At 36.9% G+C, this 18,045-nt stretch overlaps 2 protein-coding genes across 3 annotated transcripts; both read left to right on the plus strand.

Annotated features, from left to right (window-relative positions):
- Positions 1–126: 126 nt before the first annotated feature.
- LOC105038382 (long chain acyl-CoA synthetase 9, chloroplastic) lies at positions 127–11,856 on the plus strand. 2 transcript variants are annotated; one of them, XM_010914175.4, is made up of 12 exons: positions 129–336; positions 1,300–1,823; positions 2,373–2,453; positions 2,950–3,222; positions 6,121–6,252; positions 6,371–6,544; positions 6,648–6,877; positions 8,759–8,876; positions 9,668–9,799; positions 9,885–10,019; positions 10,130–10,336; positions 11,543–11,856. In XM_010914175.4, the coding sequence occupies exons 2-12, from the start codon at positions 1,377–1,379 to the stop codon at positions 11,705–11,707; spliced, it is 2,094 nt and encodes a 697-aa protein (XP_010912477.1). In that variant the 5' UTR covers positions 129–336; positions 1,300–1,376; the 3' UTR covers positions 11,708–11,856. The 2 variants fall into 2 exon arrangements, with proteins under 2 accessions (XP_073115085.1, XP_010912477.1); XM_073258984.1 differs by lacking the exon at positions 11,543–11,856 and having other exon boundaries at positions 127–336; positions 9,885–10,037; positions 10,130–10,316.
- Positions 11,857–16,321: 4,465 nt separating this feature from the next.
- LOC105038383 (uncharacterized) lies at positions 16,322–17,513 on the plus strand. The gene is made up of 2 exons (XM_010914176.4): positions 16,322–16,737; positions 16,913–17,513. The coding sequence occupies exons 1-2, from the start codon at positions 16,455–16,457 to the stop codon at positions 17,224–17,226; spliced, it is 597 nt and encodes a 198-aa protein (XP_010912478.1). The 5' UTR covers positions 16,322–16,454; the 3' UTR covers positions 17,227–17,513.
- Positions 17,514–18,045: the final 532 nt, after the last annotated feature.

An 18,045-nucleotide genomic window follows, 5' to 3' on the forward strand; every position in this document is an offset into this window, starting at 1 on the left:
CTCTCTTGTCCGCCACTCACTGAGAGTAGTCTTCGTGGCTCGCATCGTCAACGATATCACCAGAGTAGATACGGAAGCGTGCAAAGCCCAAGTCCTTTGGATTAGAGGGAACGGCAGGAAAAAAATAAGATGAGAAGAATGAGTGTGGGTTTGACGACGACTCGTTCTGAAATCCCAGCCTTTGAACCTCTCGTGGTCTTCGCTCCTCCTTTCCTCCACCTTATAAGCCCTTCTCTCCTTTCCGGTTTCTCTTGTGCAAGGAGAAGAAGGCGGCGAATTGAATCCCTGAAAGATCGATCGTCGAATCACGCCGTGATTGGGTCCTGGAGGTCAGAGGTGAGGAATGTCATGAATCGTTTACGAACTTTTCTTTCTTTTTCTTTTTTTAGAATCAATATTCGTTTTTGACGACTGCTTTCTTGGTTTCTGTGTCCTCTTTCGTGGAATTCGATATCTTGGAATGACGGGTCCTCGGTTTCTTGATGGGTTCCGGTCAACGTGTGTGGTTTCTTGACTTCGAGTAGTTTAAAGATTTTGTTTAACTGGGAACTGATTGTGGTTTTCGCGATGGGCGTGAAGGGTTGGAAGGGTTTTTGAATTTACGATGATCGTCTGGTTTGCATTTTTTTTTTTCCCCTCCCTTTTAGGATTTTAATGATTCTTAGTGTGTAAATGCTTGGTTAAATTTGTAAAGATTAGAAGTAGAAGAAAAATTCGAGCTTTTTTTTTTTTTTTTTGCTTGGAATTTAAGAAGGGTTCTTGAGATTAATTTCCTTTTACAGAAGGTAAAAGGATGGATGACGACATTTCATCCATGGAACAGAGTTTCTTGCTTTCGCTTTGTTGTAATATCAAAATCATGTTTTCTTAACCCATTCTCTTTTCTGAGCTTAAATATGCAGATATTTCTAGTTCTTACCAAGCCAGCTGAATTTGTGGAGTAGGCTTATTGTCAGGTTTTTATGTTTAGAGCCATGGATTTTTCATTTCATCAACTTTTAATATATGCCCTGATATCTGGATTTTTAGAGAGTTAAAAATAATTAATGGAATCCTCAGAGTGAAAGGGTTGGATTTAGTTGTTAATGAGACCAGCAGACAGCATTTGGTTTTACGTAGAAGGGGATGTAATATACAGCTAAAGAAGAAATTTACTGACGGTGTGTTTTGTCCATTCTTGAAGAAATCTATTTGATTCTTATATGTTATGAAGGAATGCTAGTTCATTTCAAAACTTACCTTCTTGCTTTACATTACTATTGTTGAACCTTAACTCAGGAGGAGAAAATTTTCTGGCAGGTTTGCTTGGTGTCAAGTTTTTCACTTGAAAGTTTCTGCTGCACTTGAGCAGTAGGTATTTACATGACTTGGAAGATATGAATCCATATATCGTTGGCATCTTTGTCCCCCTTCTGTTCTCTTTCATGTTCCGGAAATCAAAGGATGGAAAAAAACGGGGAGTGCCTGCTGATGTTGGTGGAGAACCTGGATATGCGATTCGTAACTACCGTTTCACTTCCCCTGTGGAAACTCAGTGGGAAGGGGTCAGAACACTTGCTGAACTGTTTGAGGAATCCTGCAAGCGGTTTTCATACAAGCCTTTACTTGGCTCTCGGAAGCTTATTTCAAGGGAAACAGAACAAACCCAGGATGGTAGATCTTTTGAGAAACTCCATTTGGGAAACTATGAATGGATGAGTTATGGTGAAGCTTTCAAAGCTGTATGCAGTTTTGCATCTGGTCTAGTGCAGCTAGGCCACAAAAAGGATGAGCGTGTTGCAATCTTTGCTGATACACAGGCAGAGTGGCTGATTGCCTTACAGGTGGTTTATGTTATCTAATAACTATGCTTATGCTGCAAATGAAATTTGTAATTTAGACATTGTTCAATTTCGTGCCATATGCTTGAGATTTTCACTCTTTGTTATGCTTAGTAAAACATGAAGATACTTATGTTAAGCAAAGAATATGGGCGTGGGTGGTTTTATGCTTCTTTGCTTTTTGCTTTTAGTTAGATATGCTTTTTGGTGATTAAGAAAATGGAAAGCTTAAAATGTTTAAGTATCTTAGTTGCATATCACATGACTATGATAGCATCCTAACAAACCTTCAATTAAACATTTTAAAAACTAAATATGCAAAAGCACCTTCGCTTAGCATAACATACAGTTCAGTTACTTGGAATTTATCATATAATATTAGTGCCCTTTCAACAATTACCAATTGATTCTTAAGTTGGTTTTTGCAAGTGGCGTGTTCTATATTTTTGACCTGCAGATTAATGTCAGTGCATAATGCATAACAACTACATATTTCCTGATGACATTTATTTTCAATTTGCTAATGTGATTACCTTTGCTTTCTTGAAATAGGGTTGCTTCAGGCGAAATATCACAGTGGTCACTATTTATGCTTCGTTGGGGGAGGAAGCTCTTTGTCACTCATTAAATGAGGTTAGATGTTCCACATGTTCTCTACATACAGAGTCTACATATCCTGCATCAACTCACTAAACATTGAATGGATAACCTTCACTGTAATTTATATGCTTTCAATTTCTATTGACATTTCAGCAGCTGTAGACCAATGTATGTATTTCACTGTTTGACATGTTTAATTAAGGATATGTGGTAGCATTTTTATTTTAAACGTAGGTCTTCGTCTTCCCCGGTAGTTGTTGCTCAAAAGTATAGTTATTTATGGTCACAAAGCTATTTGCTCTTGAAATATTTATCTTACTCATCCTAAGTGTTGATTAATTTGCATAGTCATTCTCTTGCTATGACACTGTTTTTTTTTTATTTTTATTTTATTACACTTTTATATTCCTAACTACATTATATCTATATCAACAATGTGCTTATGTTTCCCCATTCCCTCAATCATTCTATTGGAGCATTCTTTGATATTTTCATATACTTAACATTTTTTTTCATTATCATTGCTTAGACGGAGGTATCAACTGTAATCTGTGGACATAAAGAATTAAAAAAGCTGGTTGATATAGCTGGACAACTTGCCACTGTAAAACGTGTGATTTATGTGAATGATGAGGGCATCTCAAATGAAGTATCCTTGGCTGAGGAGAATACTAATTGGACTATTATATCATTTGTGGAAGTAGAGAGCCTGGGCCGGGAAAATCCTGTTGATGCAGAGTTGCCTGTCTCAGCTGACATTGCAGTGATCATGTATACGAGTGGTAGCACTGGTTTGCCTAAGGTTGGTTTAAGCTCTGACATTCCCCTATTTCTTATATCAGTTTAGAAATTATGTTTTATGGTGTTTTTTGAAGCTATCTCAATGCTTTGTAGTTGTGGTGAACAATGTTGTATCCTTACAGCCTCAGGTTGCTAAAAAAATTCTCTGAGCTATGTGATTAAAATTTGAGACTTCTCCATGAAATGGCCTTGGCATGTGATTGTGCATGCTGCACAGTGCACTTACCTGTGTGGTGGGTTTGGTTCAACAATGAAAAAATGGACATATGGAATTTACGCTGACATTGTGTGACATATCTCTTTGTACACTACACAAAGTTTTCATGCATATATGTGTGTATATGTATCTGCATCTCCGTGTGCATGCAGGCGTGCGTTATGAATTCATTTGTCTATGGGTCTCCATGTGCATGCATGCTTGCGTGCATGTGTGTTTGCAAACACATGCTTTCATGTATACTAATTGAATTACACTTCCTTGCCATGATATGTACTATACCCATTATCTTACCATGTATCTTGATTAGTAACTTTGTTCTGTCAGCCTCAACTTTGATGCTGTGAGGGAGTTCAGCTATGCACATGCATTCATACATGTATCTGTTTGCCAATTGCTTGTTCAGTAAACTGTTATTCTTAGTTACTTTATTTTTAGGCTATCAAGTTATTTTTGTGAAGCAGTTCATTCATGTGCAAAGCGAGTTGTTGTGGGATTCTTTTGGCTCCCTTTATTGGAACTTTACAAGAAAAAATCAATTGCTATGAAATTTCAATTTCTATATGCTTTATCACATTTCCTTGTCATTTTCTTTTTATCCCTAACCTGATTCAGCTCACCATATGATGGTTGGCCCTACTAGCTTCTTTGGCTGATAGATATGACTTCTGTGTATTTCTAAGTTCTCTCTTAGTCGCTTTTGGTTTAAAGAAGTATGCCTGTTTTGCCAGTTTTGTCTTTTGGGCCCTTACATTTCACACAGAGCTGTTTTTGTCCACAGTGCTCTGTGTTGAACTCCCTAGCAACCGTTTTATTATTTTTAATTAAATCTGCTATCTGAGCTTTTATCTGTATTTGTTTCCTTTTCCAGAAAGTAGATTATATTTTCTTTTGCTGCTTTCACTTGAGTTCATGGTCATTGGTTGCTAATATGATCCATTAAAAATATTCTATATGAGAATGGATCCCATATGAGAAATCTAGGATTAAGATTTCAGAATGACAATGTAGGTGGAATAATTCAGGAATATGTTGCTAAGTTCATTCAAAAGCCTTTCTTCTTGTCAATATTTTAGTTCCTCATTGATAAGAAAACTGATATTGTTATCATAGACATAGTTAAAGGTTTTTTTTTTTTTTTTTACAAAAAAATAAGAGCTATTTGAAGGACCTTAGTTTCAAATTTCTCTTTTCAATTATTTTGTTCTTATTGACAGATGGCCACATTCAAATTCCTATCTTGCCATCATTAGGGCAATGGCCTTAAATTATGGACTTGATCACTCAGAGTAGACGGGAAGACCATGCAACATGGCCTTACCCAAAATCATCTTCCTACAAAAAAGCCTAATTTTTGGTAATATCTGCCTTTTGTTGAATCAGCTGTATTGAGGTCCCAACCATGCTTTTGATCTTCCCCAAGCTGAAAACTAGCGCAATTTTTTCATGATAATCATCAAATTAACCTCCACCATTAATTTGTCATTGTTAGCATTGAAGCTGATTGTCCATTCAATGGGTTTGTTGTTAGCAATTTGAAAATTACTTTTGGTGCACATGAAAGTGTCATAATCGTAACCTAGATGAGTAAGTGGACAGTTCTCAATAGTAAGCTCGTCTTCTAGGCACCTTATGAATAGTTCCAAACATTCTTTATCTTAGCTTTTGTACCATTTGCTGCTTATATGCATTCAATCTCCTTTTTCTAGTTTTAAATTAGTATAGAATTTTGTTTGTGTAATTGTTTGAATTTAAAGATACATGCATAAGATTTGGAGCGTGTCTAGCAGTTTTCTGAATGGAAAATCTATGATGTTAATCACGACTAACATCTAAAATGCCTGAAAACCTAAAATTAAATGTTCCAGAGATTTCTTGTGCATTGAGTTATAAAAAATTGCCAGCTTTTAATCGATACAATTGGTTTGAATAGACTTATTATTTGGAATTATTCAAATCTGGCTAATTTGGCTCATCTTTGTTTTGACTTTTAAAATGTGGTTAAGAATGGTGCAGTACTATTGCCACACAGAAATCTTACACAAACAGTTACACAGTTGAAATGTAATTTTCTGTTGTGTCGCTCCCTGACAGACCGTGTCTTGTCAATGTCAATGAGCAGACTAATAAGAAGTTACATGTTAGATGTTTAACTTTTTTCATGTGAGATTTCTGATTTACTAAAGCATTTCGCCAAACAACACATATTCTTGGCTGATATGACCTGCTATATATTTTGATGTTTGACACATTAGTTTTACCAGGTCTATCCTTTTTGGTTCACTGGATGTGCATTTCCAAGCCTTTAAGACATTTAACTTTGGGTATTTTGGCATCTTGTATATTTATTTCACTATTGAGTGATGTGGATCCTCTGTATAGATGCCAAACTGTGTATCATGCACCAAAAGAATCTGGGCTTGTATCTTATTAGTACAATTCTAGCCCTCCTCATTTTAGATGGCAAACCATATATCATGTACCAAAAGAAGTTGGGTTCAAATCTTATTGGTACAATTCTAGCCCCTCACCTCTCTCTCTCTCTCTCTATCTCTCTGCCTGCATGTGCGGATGCATGCTCATGGCATCCTTGCATTACTAAAAATTAAAAACTCGGCAATGCTGAGGATGCTGCTTAGGCTAGTTATGTCTAATTATTTTTTTCTGGCAACTCTCATGTAGGGGGTAATGATGACACATGGCAATGTCCTAGCTACAGTTTCAGGTGTTATGACAATTGTCCCTGCACTTGGTAGTAAAGAAATATACTTGGCATACCTGCCTCTTGCTCATATACTTGAGTTAGCAGCAGAGGTAAGGTTTTCCAACTACATCAACTACAAACTTGGATGAAACCTCATGCATGTCATTCATGGTTAGGTTTCTTCTTTTCTTTAACTAATATTCTGTATTGTGCATATTTTCCATGTAGAATGTAATGGTTGCTGCAGGATGTTCTATAGGATATGGGTCACCTTTCACTCTTACTGATACATCAAACAAGATAAAGAAAGGAACGAAGGGTGATGCTTCCATCTTGGGGCCAACACTGATGGCTGCAGTACCTGCTATTCTTGACCGTGTTCGTGATGGTGTGCGGAAAAAGGTAATGCCACTTTTCTATGTGGCTTTTTAAGTATATTTCTGCGCATGATTTCCGTGAGACTAATTGCATGTGTTTCGTTTGCTTTTTTCTCTTACAACATCAGGTAGATGCAAAGGGTGGCTTATCAAAGAAGTTGTTTGATATTGCATATTCTCGTAGGTTGGCGGCTATCAATGGAAGTTGGTTTGGAGCATGGGGTCTAGAGAAGATCCTATGGGATATTCTTGTCTTCAGAAAGGTTCGATCAGTTTTGGGAGGTCATGTCCGTTTCCTACTTTCTGGAGGGGCTCCTCTCTCTGGTGATACACAAAGATTTATCAACATATGCCTGGGGTTAGTATGATACACGAAGATTTATCAACAAAAGAAAAATAACTTGGAATTAAACTATGAGCCCCTATTGCATGCATTTATGGATGTTTTAACATTGTAAGTTTTTAAATAAGAATTAATGCCTTCTCTATTCTTTATGTTGTGAAAAGATGAAGTAGCAACTTAAGGACTGTTGCTTCGCGTAAACATAATTCTGCAATACCCATTTTTTTTGGAAATGGAACAAATGCAACAAAATGGAATGAATACTCTCATTCATTTCACCAATAGGTATATGCTGCCATCAATCCTGGGCTTTTTGGCATATTTTGACAACATTTGTTGTGATTTTTTCAGAGGGTATCTGAATATATTTATTCTTATAATTCATGAATTTTTTTTATAAGTCATTCAATTATTTTGGATGTTTGATAGGTATTACATTGCATAATTCCAGGCAAGTGTCATTAGGAGATTGAGTGTAGATAAGTGGAAATATATAAATATGTTAAAATGAAGATAGATAATTGTACTCGACCTTTGTAATGGGAGGGGGGTTTAGAGGAAATCTAAATCTTAAGACAACAAGAAAAGAGTTGGTGAAATGTCAAACACATTCAATTGTGAAAAAGATTTCTAAATGAATGTAAACTCCCAAAGCAAGTAACCACAGACTTTTGTAGAACCAGCAATCATATATCATGGCAATCGTGGCATTGTTAATGTCATACTTTCAGCTTATTCCTTGACTTGTCTCTTCCTCAACCAGAGACATCGTCCCCATGTTTAGTTCGAACAGAATGCAGATGCCTGATGATGATAGTTGAGGGAGAATCTTTGTATGGTAGTTTCAGATAAACAAAGGCATAGATGAGTTCCTAGATAATGTTTATAAAAAATATACAGTATTGAGATTACAAGATTAAGTTTTAAGTGTAATTTCAGCTTTGAATGCTGGTTGTATGAGTGGCAAGCACATTGTAAAACAAGAGCATTCAATCATGACTTTTAAGAAGGTTAGAGATTTGGAAGAAATATCTCAGATTTCTTCACTCTATATAACTACAAAAATGAAAAAAGAAATTCTTTGCCTTTTCCTGTTATCTTTTCAAATCAATTAAATTAAAAAATAATGGAGAAGTCAAGATAACATCCAGAAAGTATTGACATATAATGCCTTTTCTAGTTCAAAGTTTGAAAAGAAATGTCAAGACATTGAAGGGTTGTTAATTCTCTTTGCCAATCTGGATTTCCGACTGGCGATATTACCACACAAGGAGGTAAATTTCCAGAAGTGTATTATATATTGGCCACCAGACCTCAGGCATGTTTGAAGTTACATTCTGCTGATATAGATTCTTTGTGAAGCATACCATTTATTTGACATTTTTAGTAAATTATCAAGTTAGGGTTGCCTTTATGTTAGCTGTGTCCTTGTGATACAATATACAATGCTTATACTAGGTAATATGTCAATGTCTTGTATTCTTGATGTCATTTATTCTTCTTCAGTGATAGTCTCATGTGATTAAAACATTGATGATTCTTCTGTGAAGATTGTGGGGCAGATTATGCAATTCCCTTTTTGGTGTCAAAACTTCGGGTTTTCAACTCAATTGTTGACCTTTTCACTTTTTGCCAAGAAGCACCAAATAGCTTTCTTATAGATAGCCTTGCCAAAGCAACCAAGACATGTCACTAGTTTTCAACTTTGAATTCCTCTGAGGTTGGAAGAATTGCAGCTTCAAATATTAAGTTTATCAATTATATATAGAAGATGATCTCTTCTAGTTAATAGTAGGTTCATTTAGGTATTTCAGCTGACAATATTTGCAGTTTTAGGTTTGTAGTGGCTCAAATGCCTGTAAACCTTTAAACTAACCTACTTTATATGATGTCCAGGGCTCCGATAGGGCAAGGATATGGTCTCACTGAAACTTGTGCTGGAGGAACATTTTCTGAATACGATGACACATCTGTTGGTCGTGTTGGTGCTCCACTTCCTTGTTCATATATCAAGGTAAGAATGTTATTTTCTCATTTATTTGATAAGTACAGCTTGTCGAGGAAATTGCTTTGGCATGACTAATTGACAGGCCTGCTATTGCAAGTCTCTCTCTCTCTCTACTCCTCTATTCAGATGAATCCAACCCCTAGTCATTAGTTTATCTATAAAAAATATATGCCAATGACAATTGTAAGAACTTTTAGGTCTATATATATGACTACTTCCTACACTTTCTTACTCGTATACATTCTGAGCATTCTCATTATGAGCTTTGTTTCTTCTTTCTGTTATCAAAATTGCCAAACTACTCTAGCATCACCACCTATAATTCAATTTTGTCTCCATTTTTTTTTGTAAAAGGACCTGTAAAATGTAAATATTAGAAGAAGTTATCTTTTAAGGTTTGCCAACATGCATGTCCTATTTCTCCTCTCATTGCTCATATCAAATCCTATTAAAACCTCATGGAAAAACATAACATGCTGAGGTAATAGTGTCTTTGTTACTTCAGGATGTTCAATCTTAATGAACACTGGCCAGTGGAAGTTTGTTTGTCGGTTCAAGCAACTAGCAGTATTAAGAACTGCAATAGATAAGAGGATCCATGTCAAATTTGATTGATCCACTTTATCTGCATCTTCATCCAGCACTATATAAATTTCCCTTATATTCCATTAAAAGTACTTTTTTTTCACTGAAAACAAATGTATTTACCAATAAAAAGTGTCCTTTACATAGTTTATCCTCATATTAATTGTAAAACATCCACAATCATTAACATAGGGTGTACTTCTATGTATCAGCTGATTGATTGGCCAGAAGGTGGATATTTAGTTACAGATTCGCCAATGCCTCGAGGGGAAATAGTTATTGGGGGTCCAAATGTAACTCCTGGTTATTTCAAAAACGAAGAGAAAACAAAGGAGGTTTACAAGGTAGGTTGTCATCGCAATGCTGTAGGAACCTGTTTTACATATTCGTTTGAGGGTAATCACAATGTATTGATGTCTTATTGACAAGGTTGATGAAAGAGGGATGAGATGGTTTTACACTGGTGATATTGGGCGTTTTCATCCTGATGGTTGCCTTGAAATTATTGACCGTAAGAAGGATATAGTGAAACTCCAACATGGTGAATATGTTTCTTTAGGAAAGGTATGAAGATTATGTATGGTATGTCTTGTATTATTGCAAACCAACTTCTTCAAATACAGAGATTGCTATCAGTGTCACTTTATTATCGCAAAATAACTATTTCTTCACAGGTAGAGGCTGCTCTCATTGTGAGTCCTTATGTCGACAACATCATGGTCCATTGTGATCCTTTTCACAGTTACTGTGTCGCACTTGTGGTACCTGCACAACAAGCAGTAGAAAATTGGGCTATGAAGCAGGCAATTGCTTACAGTGATTTTGCGGATTTATGCCAAAAGGAGGAAACCGTCAAGGAAGTGCATGGATCATTAGTGAAGGTTTGCATTTATTTTTCCTATTATTCTATTTATTATAAATAATGATAAGAAACTGTGCTAAATGTGAGGTGGGTCCCTCAGTTTCATCAAGTATGATCAAATGGGACAGTTATGCTAGTTACTTCCAAAATTTTAAAAGTATGCTAAGTTTTCCTCAAAACAAGAAGTGCGCTAAGTTTACTGGGTCTGATGCATATTTATCATCACGTGATAGTTGGAGTTAAATGTTTTCGGTCAAAGTTAAGGGATATACCAGTCGTTGTTAATTTATAACATGAAACAAGATGGGAAGAAGGAAAGTTAATCCATCTGTAGCATCTTTTTTTCTGCAAAACCTCTTCCTGTATCTTAATTGAATACCTAGAAGTATGACAGTCAACAGACCAGGACTCTGACTTCTAAACAGTGAAGTGCCCCCAGGTTTTCTATATTCTGGGGCAACATATTCGTCTCAATTTTATGATGATGAATTAGTTTCCTGGAGTTACATAATTATAGCAGAGCTTGATGATCATATCCATCTTGGATACAGCTGAGAATTTCTTTCTTTTCTTTTTTTTTCAAAAGAAAATTTTAAGAGTCTGTAAAAAAAAATTATCATGGAAGAAGAGAGGATACTAATGTTCAGATGGAGTCTAGGCTAAGAGCTAAGTTGATGGGCACTTCCTTAGGTTGATGGTTCAAAGAAGTGGCCTATCCTAAAAGGGTGTTGCATCAAGAAATTAGGTAAACAACCTCCCAACAGAGGAGAGCAAACCCACCAGCTCAAATGTCTCGAGAGAATGCTAAATTTCACAATTATAGGAACTTTTCTGCCAAGAATGCCAATTTCCTTTTTCTCCCATTTTTTTGGGTGTAAGATTTTAAAGAATTTCGCCTTTTCTATTTAACATGATGTTTGCACGTCGGTTCTCATCTCTGCTAAATATTCTGTTACCAATCCCTGTCACTGCAATGCATACTCTATCATATGGTTGTAGGACATGGTCGATACATCATCTTTCTTTCAAGATGTATGTGGTGCATAATTTATTTTTATGGTCTTATCCAACTGATTGATTTATGGTTGATTTGTCATCACTTGTGATAAGTAAAAAGGCAGAGAAACTGCTTGTAGGGATATATTCTGGTTGTTGTGTCTCGACGTACTTCTATGATGGAAAAACAGAAACACAGTTATTTTCATTTTGATCTTATATCTTACAGGCAGCAAAACAAGCACGTTTGGAGAAATTTGAAATTCCATCCAAGATCAAATTGCTTCCCGAAGCATGGACACCTGAGTCTGGTCTTGTCACTGCTGCACTCAAGCTCAAGAGAGAGAACATTAGAAAGGCATTTGCTGATGATCTTGCCAAGTTGTATGCTTGAATCTTAGGTAACTCATGATAGGAATTTTGGGTTATGAGGCTTTCAGTTCGAACAAATGCAGCTGCTCTAGTTATTTTTCTTGTTGATGTGCCCAAGTTTTTGTACCATTTAAGTTTGCTTTTCAATCAAAATATTAAAGTTTTTGTAAAGTTTGTTTTTGGTGAATTTGAAATCTATTATTTACATTATTTTTGATAAATTTTTAGATAAGCCAATGAAATGGACTCCATGGAGTTGTTTGGATACGCAAACCATATATGCAGGATAATTACCTCATAACTGCGGAAATTGAGGGTTGGAGGTGCTCGGAAAGTAGGACTGTAAAAAGATTGGATATTAATATATCTATATTTATATTTATTTTATTAAATGAATATAGATATGAATATGGATATCATTCGGATATAAAAATTTATATTTATATTTATTTTAAATGGACATGAATGTAAATCGGATATCGAAAGTATGGATATAAATATGGATATAAATTGAAAGATTATATTTTGTGATTACAGAATTAAAAATATTATTAAATAAATAATAAATTAAATTAATAGTATATTAATATAATTATTTATATTTTTAAAAAAATTATGAGTACTATATAAAATTAAGTGGGATTATAAATGAATTGGATATTCAAATATATATATATAAATGGATATTGATAGGGATAGAGATATTAGTCGGATGTTTAAATTTTTACCTATATTGAGATAGATTTAGATGTGAAAAAAATATAGATTCGCATGAGAGTGATACCACTATCTTTTTATCATCGATTCTTTGAGTCTCCTATCTTTTGGAACCCTGAGACTTCTCCAAAGCCAGAGTTGTCCTCCCCAATCAGAGTTATGCCTTCATCCGATGGGCCGTGGGTGTTGGAACTGATAATTTTCTGGTCAGACACAACACTCTTGCCAACAGTAATCGCTGTCCAAGAAAGCGTTCCACATCCATGATTTGTTAGAAAGAAGGCTAAATAGAAAAGAAATGGGGATTTCAAAGTTCTGGGCCTGGCTTGAACTTGAACTCAAGAAGAAGAGGAAGAATAAAGATGGTAAAAACGGTGAATAGCACTGCGGTTACTAATACAAATGATTAAATTCAAGGAGTTTGACAGTTTGTGATAAGAGTTCTATATAATAAGTATTGCTGGTGAGCAGAAGAGCAATAAAAAGTTTCCATATTGGACGGCTTATGATTTTTTTTGCCTTTTTCCCCGCAAAAATAATGTTTTAAGAGACTACATGATGTAGCCAAGGTCATATTTTGATGGAAAAGAGAGAAGAAGGTGTATGAAACAAAGAGAATAGCAAAGATAAGAAGAAATTCTTTTCTAAGGTTTTGATTCAATATTAAAAAAAATAGACTGGTGTTGACCAAAATTTTATTTACAAAGAAAAAGTCCTGACCTGATGCCCAAGTTATTTGAAATATTTCAGATTTATTTTAAATATAAAATAGATAAAAAAATTAAAATCTAATTCATTCAGAATCTTCTGAACTCTCATAGACCTATCAAATGAATGAATCTGACCTCAAAACTAGACTGTGACACAAAGTAATTAAACACATAGAGCACGAAAAGAGCTTTCCAAATTGGGGTCTTATAAGTGATTGTGACTCTGGATGAGAGATTTATGTCTGATTTAGTATGGTATGGTCAAGTTCACGGGCGTAATCAGCAACCAGTTTGATTTCTTGTTCTTTCAGGTCCGATCCATCAAATCAAGATATTTATCAGCTAAGGCATCTACGTCATCCTTCTCAAGCTGGAAAGAACTCGCCTTCGACTTAGAAGTCTCCATTGCTCCCTTCAAGTAAAAATGCTTCGTTAGAAGGTTGATGCTGGTTTGGAACTTTAGTTTAGGTTAGGTCCTCCTCCTTCATCGGTGTCAGAGTAATCTTCTAATTGTCCTTCTAGAATGAGCAAGTGTTCCGACGATCATCATGAGTGACGCTATGAGCATACTACCAAGACTTCTCCAAAGGCAGATGGCAAGTATCCATGGCAACGATGTCGCATCAAACTCTGTCAAAGTACTTCTATCTGCTAGAAAATGAAATAAAGCAACGACTATCGACAGCCATCTAACTCCCTTTTCGGAACCATGATAGTTTATAAAGCTGAGGATACTTTTCAGTGGCCAGTTCAGTTTAATAACGATCTCCTGAGAGATGACATTCTTGCAGCTATCTCCATCGATGATGACCTTGCAGATTTTTTTTCAATAGTATAGTAGATATGGAAGATATTGGTCTACCTCTAATCTTCTTTCTCCTCCTTTTTGGAAGCAAGTAGGCTCTTTTGAATAACTAGAGCCTTTCTTTTATCTCCAAACAATAGAAAATCATTATCCTCTTCATCTCCTTCATCATAAATAGGCTCTCGATCCTCATCAGATATTTCATCTCTTTCTACCAGTAACTACTTTTCGGGCTAACCTACATGCTTTTTATACTTACTCTGTGTATGCCCGATCTCGCCATAATTATAGCACCACAGAGTAGAAGACTCAACCATGGCTGACTTAAAAAACCTTGCATCAATAGTGCTACGAACATGAGGGATAGAAACCATGTTGCGCTGCATGTCCCTTTGATTCTCCTATGTTTGGTTGCTTCGTAGGAGAGAATGAGACCTGAGTGCTGACCTTCGTCATTGCTGCTCCTCAACAACTACGACACGGTGGTAAGTTCTTTGAGTGTCCATAGAGAGTGGAGCTTCAAGGTATATTGGATATGCTGCCTTAGTCCACCAAAGTATTTCACAACCCTCTATCCCTCACTCTTCATTAGGTCATTTCTAGCAACTAGTTGGTAGAACTCTTCCATATATTCATCCACGGATCTATCCCCTTATCGGAGATTTTGCAAGCGCTGAGATAGGGACTGTGTATAGGCAAGAATTATTCTTTCAACTTCTTCATCTTTTTCCAATCTTGGATCTTTGGCTTGCCTTTGTATTTTTTGATCTTCTTTAACTGTTGCCACCAAGCAAAAGCCCGATTCATCAATTTTAGGACAACAAGCTTCATCTTCTTATCGCCGAACACCTCCTTATACTCGAAAATATGCTCGATCTGATCCAGCCAATTAAAAAACACATCTAATTATAGACTATCTGAATACTCAGATAGATCTGTCCTAATGGTACCGTGCTAGTGGGTTGGTCACTCGAATGAATCACCTCGATCTTCATGCTGGTGGGTGGGAGTACCCCCATGGAAGGGATTCTCAAAATCTAAAGTTTCCCCATCGGATCTGTGGTTTTCTGGTTCTACCTCAGATCTCGCATCTCGATTTTTCAACTGCATAAGACGTGCTATCAGTTCTGTCACTTATCTTCTCAAATTTTTGCACTTTATCATCAGATCTTGCTCCCACTACGTGATTTTTTGAGAAGTCGCCGCTATCTGGATTGCGGTTCTGCTTGCTGCTACTAGCACCACATGCTTTCTCGACTGCAGGAAAGAAATTCTGCTCAAGGATCGGTTAGACTCTGATACCAGCTGACACAGCTAAGGCCATATTTTGATGGAAAAGAGAGAAGGAAGATGCACGAAACAAAGAGAATGGCAAAAATAAGAAGAAATTCTCTTCTAGACTTTTGATTCAATATCAAAGAAAATAGACTGCTTACCATATTAGCCAAAGCCTTATTTATAAAGAAAAAAATCTTAACTTGATACCCAAGCTATCTGAAATATTTCAAGTTTATTCCAAATATAAAACAGATAAAAAATTAAAATGCAGCCGTCCAAGATCTTTTGGGTTCCCATTGACCTATCAAATGAATGGATCTGATCCTAAAACTAGGCTATGGCAGTAAAGCGATTAGACATATAGAGCACGGAAAGAGCTTTTCGAATTGAAATCTTATAAGCGATTCTGACTCTAGAGAAGAGATTTATATCTGTTTTAGTACAATTGGGTCAAAACCATAGGCATAATCAGCAATCAACCTAATTTCTTATTTTTTTAGACCCGACCCACGAAATCAAAGTATTTACCACCTTAGGCATCGATGTCACTACACAAGTCACATAAGACATCTAAGTATTTAATTATCATAGAAGTACTTTTTGAGAATTATTAGTTCACAAATTTGAGGATTCAAAACGGTAGAATGCAGGTAGACGTTGCATGTAGGATTTTCCCCTCATTTTTAGATTTAATTGGGTAGGTCTTCCACGTGAAATTCATGCGGCAACTAACTTTCCATCCATAAATTATTCATTTAACAATGATTCCATCGGCTACATGCGAGGGAGTGGTAATTTTGATGGACGGGCGGCACCTCTTTTCTCCTCGAGAATCCACCTTTGGATTGCGGAGTGGCCGCATCAAGATTTACGTGGGCAGATGGATGAAAGTCTTCTGAAATTTTTTAAAGAAAAAGAAAGAAAAGAGAGACAAAAAAGGAACTACGCGAGCTGGAAAAGGAGGCTATTTATGTGACAAGCGATCACAGCCGTTCATGCCTTGGCTCAATCGCATGCATCGCAAGTGGCCAGCGCCAGTCGGTAGATCAAGTTGGGATAACTCGGGATGCTCCCAGCTATTGATGGTGGATGACTTTAACCGGACATGCAAACAAGCCAGCCAGCTTTTCACCCACAAGTGAAACTCTGAACATGGACATACAAACAAACTACGTGTCAGCTTCGCTTTCACCACCATCCTTCTCTTTTTACCACCTGGTCTCCTTCCCCTCTTCCTCATTGTTCATCTCTTCCCTAGCATGAATGTCCATGGAGAAGATCTCCCACGCTGCTATTTCCATCCAAACCATGTAGTTGTGGGGATATGTTCCCTTTGCCTGAGAGAGAGGCTCCTAAACTTGGCCTCCAAGCAAGGCCACCAACCCCAGGCCAAGGACACCCGCAGATCTCTCCAACTTCTTAAAGGGAAACTCACCATTTATCTTCCTAGATTCCATCCTGTCAGCTCAATCCTCCATCGCCTCAAGTTTCGGCATCAGAGAACCAATGACAGCTTCGATGAAGCCTCGATCCCCAGCCAGGGTACTTCTCCAATCTCTGCTTCCATCTGCCTCAAAAGACATCAATCAGAAGAAGCCAAAAATTCTCACAAGAATCATCCAATATTTTTGTATCGCTTCTTAAATCATCTGATATAAATTGTTTTCGGAATTGACGGTGGAATCTTTTGATGCATAATTTGTTTCATCTTTGTTAGATTCATTCATATCCATAATGTTCGATGCTGATCAGCATACACCGCACGGTGACGAAAGATCGAGTGTGAAGGCTTCCTTGGAGCTTGTTGACTCCGCTACCAGCCACAAGGAGTTGCCCAGGAAGAACAAGGAAGGAGGAAATGTGGAGTCTGTGAAACAACCTGGTAGTATACCGAGGTGGCGCAAGCAGATTGGCTGCCTGTTCAAGATGGCAAAGTGGAAGGGGTCCCCTAGGCCAGGCACGTGTAAGGAAAGGACCCAGGGGAGGAAGGGTTGGACAAGGAGCCTTAAAAGGAGGACCACCACAGAATAAAGGGGAGGAGGGAGGAAGGAGGAGGCAGAAAAAGACTTCATAAGCTTCCACCGTGACAAAAGCCGTTCTCTATGTTACCAGTGGTGCATGTAATTAGATGTCATTAGATGTATGAGGGTCTTATAGGTGAACTTCACTAGTAAGTTAATAAGCTAGGAGATGGCAAGACACAAGTGTTTTTAGGAATTCTAATTTAGATTTTTGACAGGGTTTATTGTCGTAGTTATGATGGCGGCACAACAAGAAGTTTGTTTGCAGGGATACATAGCTTGCAGAGTTCTGTTGCTAGTGTTGGTCTTGTTGCAAATTAGCAGGTTTCAAGGTGCATAGGCAAACTATCGTACCATTTGAAGCATGCATTCTTTTCCTCCTTTGGAACCGGCTTCTTGTCTGCTTCCAAAATGTAGTTTAGTTTGACCCTCTTTGGGAACGGAGAATAGGGAAATGATCAATACCATACGACTACGTACGTCCATTCTCATGAGAGGTTTGTTCCATTTGCGATGGAGCTAGGGAGCATAGAAAATATTATTTACGCAGATGATGTTCAGGCAATCTCAGTATGTATATAACTGCTGCTAAAATGGTGCATCTTAACTAATACGGAAGGCTAAGATATCTCTTTATAAATTTTGTAATAATCTCTCTTATCCATGCAGACTTGTCTTATTGCTTCGAAGAATTCCCTCTTAGATTACAATATGCTGTGGATCAAACATAGCCTCCTAGAACGCGGTTCATGCTGAGTAAATATATGTTAGGAATTGGATGCCGATTATTGATAAGCAACAGAGAATAGTGCATTCCATTCATTCTTCA

The sequence above is a fragment of the Elaeis guineensis genome, chromosome 1, assembly GCF_000442705.2.
Source record: "Elaeis guineensis isolate ETL-2024a chromosome 1, EG11, whole genome shotgun sequence".
Taxonomy (NCBI): Eukaryota; Viridiplantae; Streptophyta; class Magnoliopsida; order Arecales; family Arecaceae; genus Elaeis; species Elaeis guineensis.

Excerpts from the sequence above, each read along its gene's own strand:
- LOC105038382 (XM_010914175.4), top strand. The coding sequence starts at position 1,377 with ATGAATCCATATATCGTTGGCATCTTTGTCCCCCTTCTGTTCTCTTTC. Across the intron at positions 6,253-6,370 it reads TACTTGAGTTAGCAGCAGAG|AATGTAATGGTTGCTGCAGG; the intron begins GTAAGGTTTTCC and ends TTTTCCATGTAG. Across the intron at positions 10,337-11,542 it reads TGCATGGATCATTAGTGAAG|GCAGCAAAACAAGCACGTTT; the intron begins GTTTGCATTTAT and ends TATATCTTACAG.
- LOC105038383 (XM_010914176.4), top strand. The coding sequence starts at position 16,455 with ATGAATGTCCATGGAGAAGATCTCCCACGCTGCTATTTCCATCCAAAC. Across the intron at positions 16,738-16,912 it reads AGCCTCGATCCCCAGCCAGG|ATTCATTCATATCCATAATG; the intron begins GTACTTCTCCAA and ends CATCTTTGTTAG.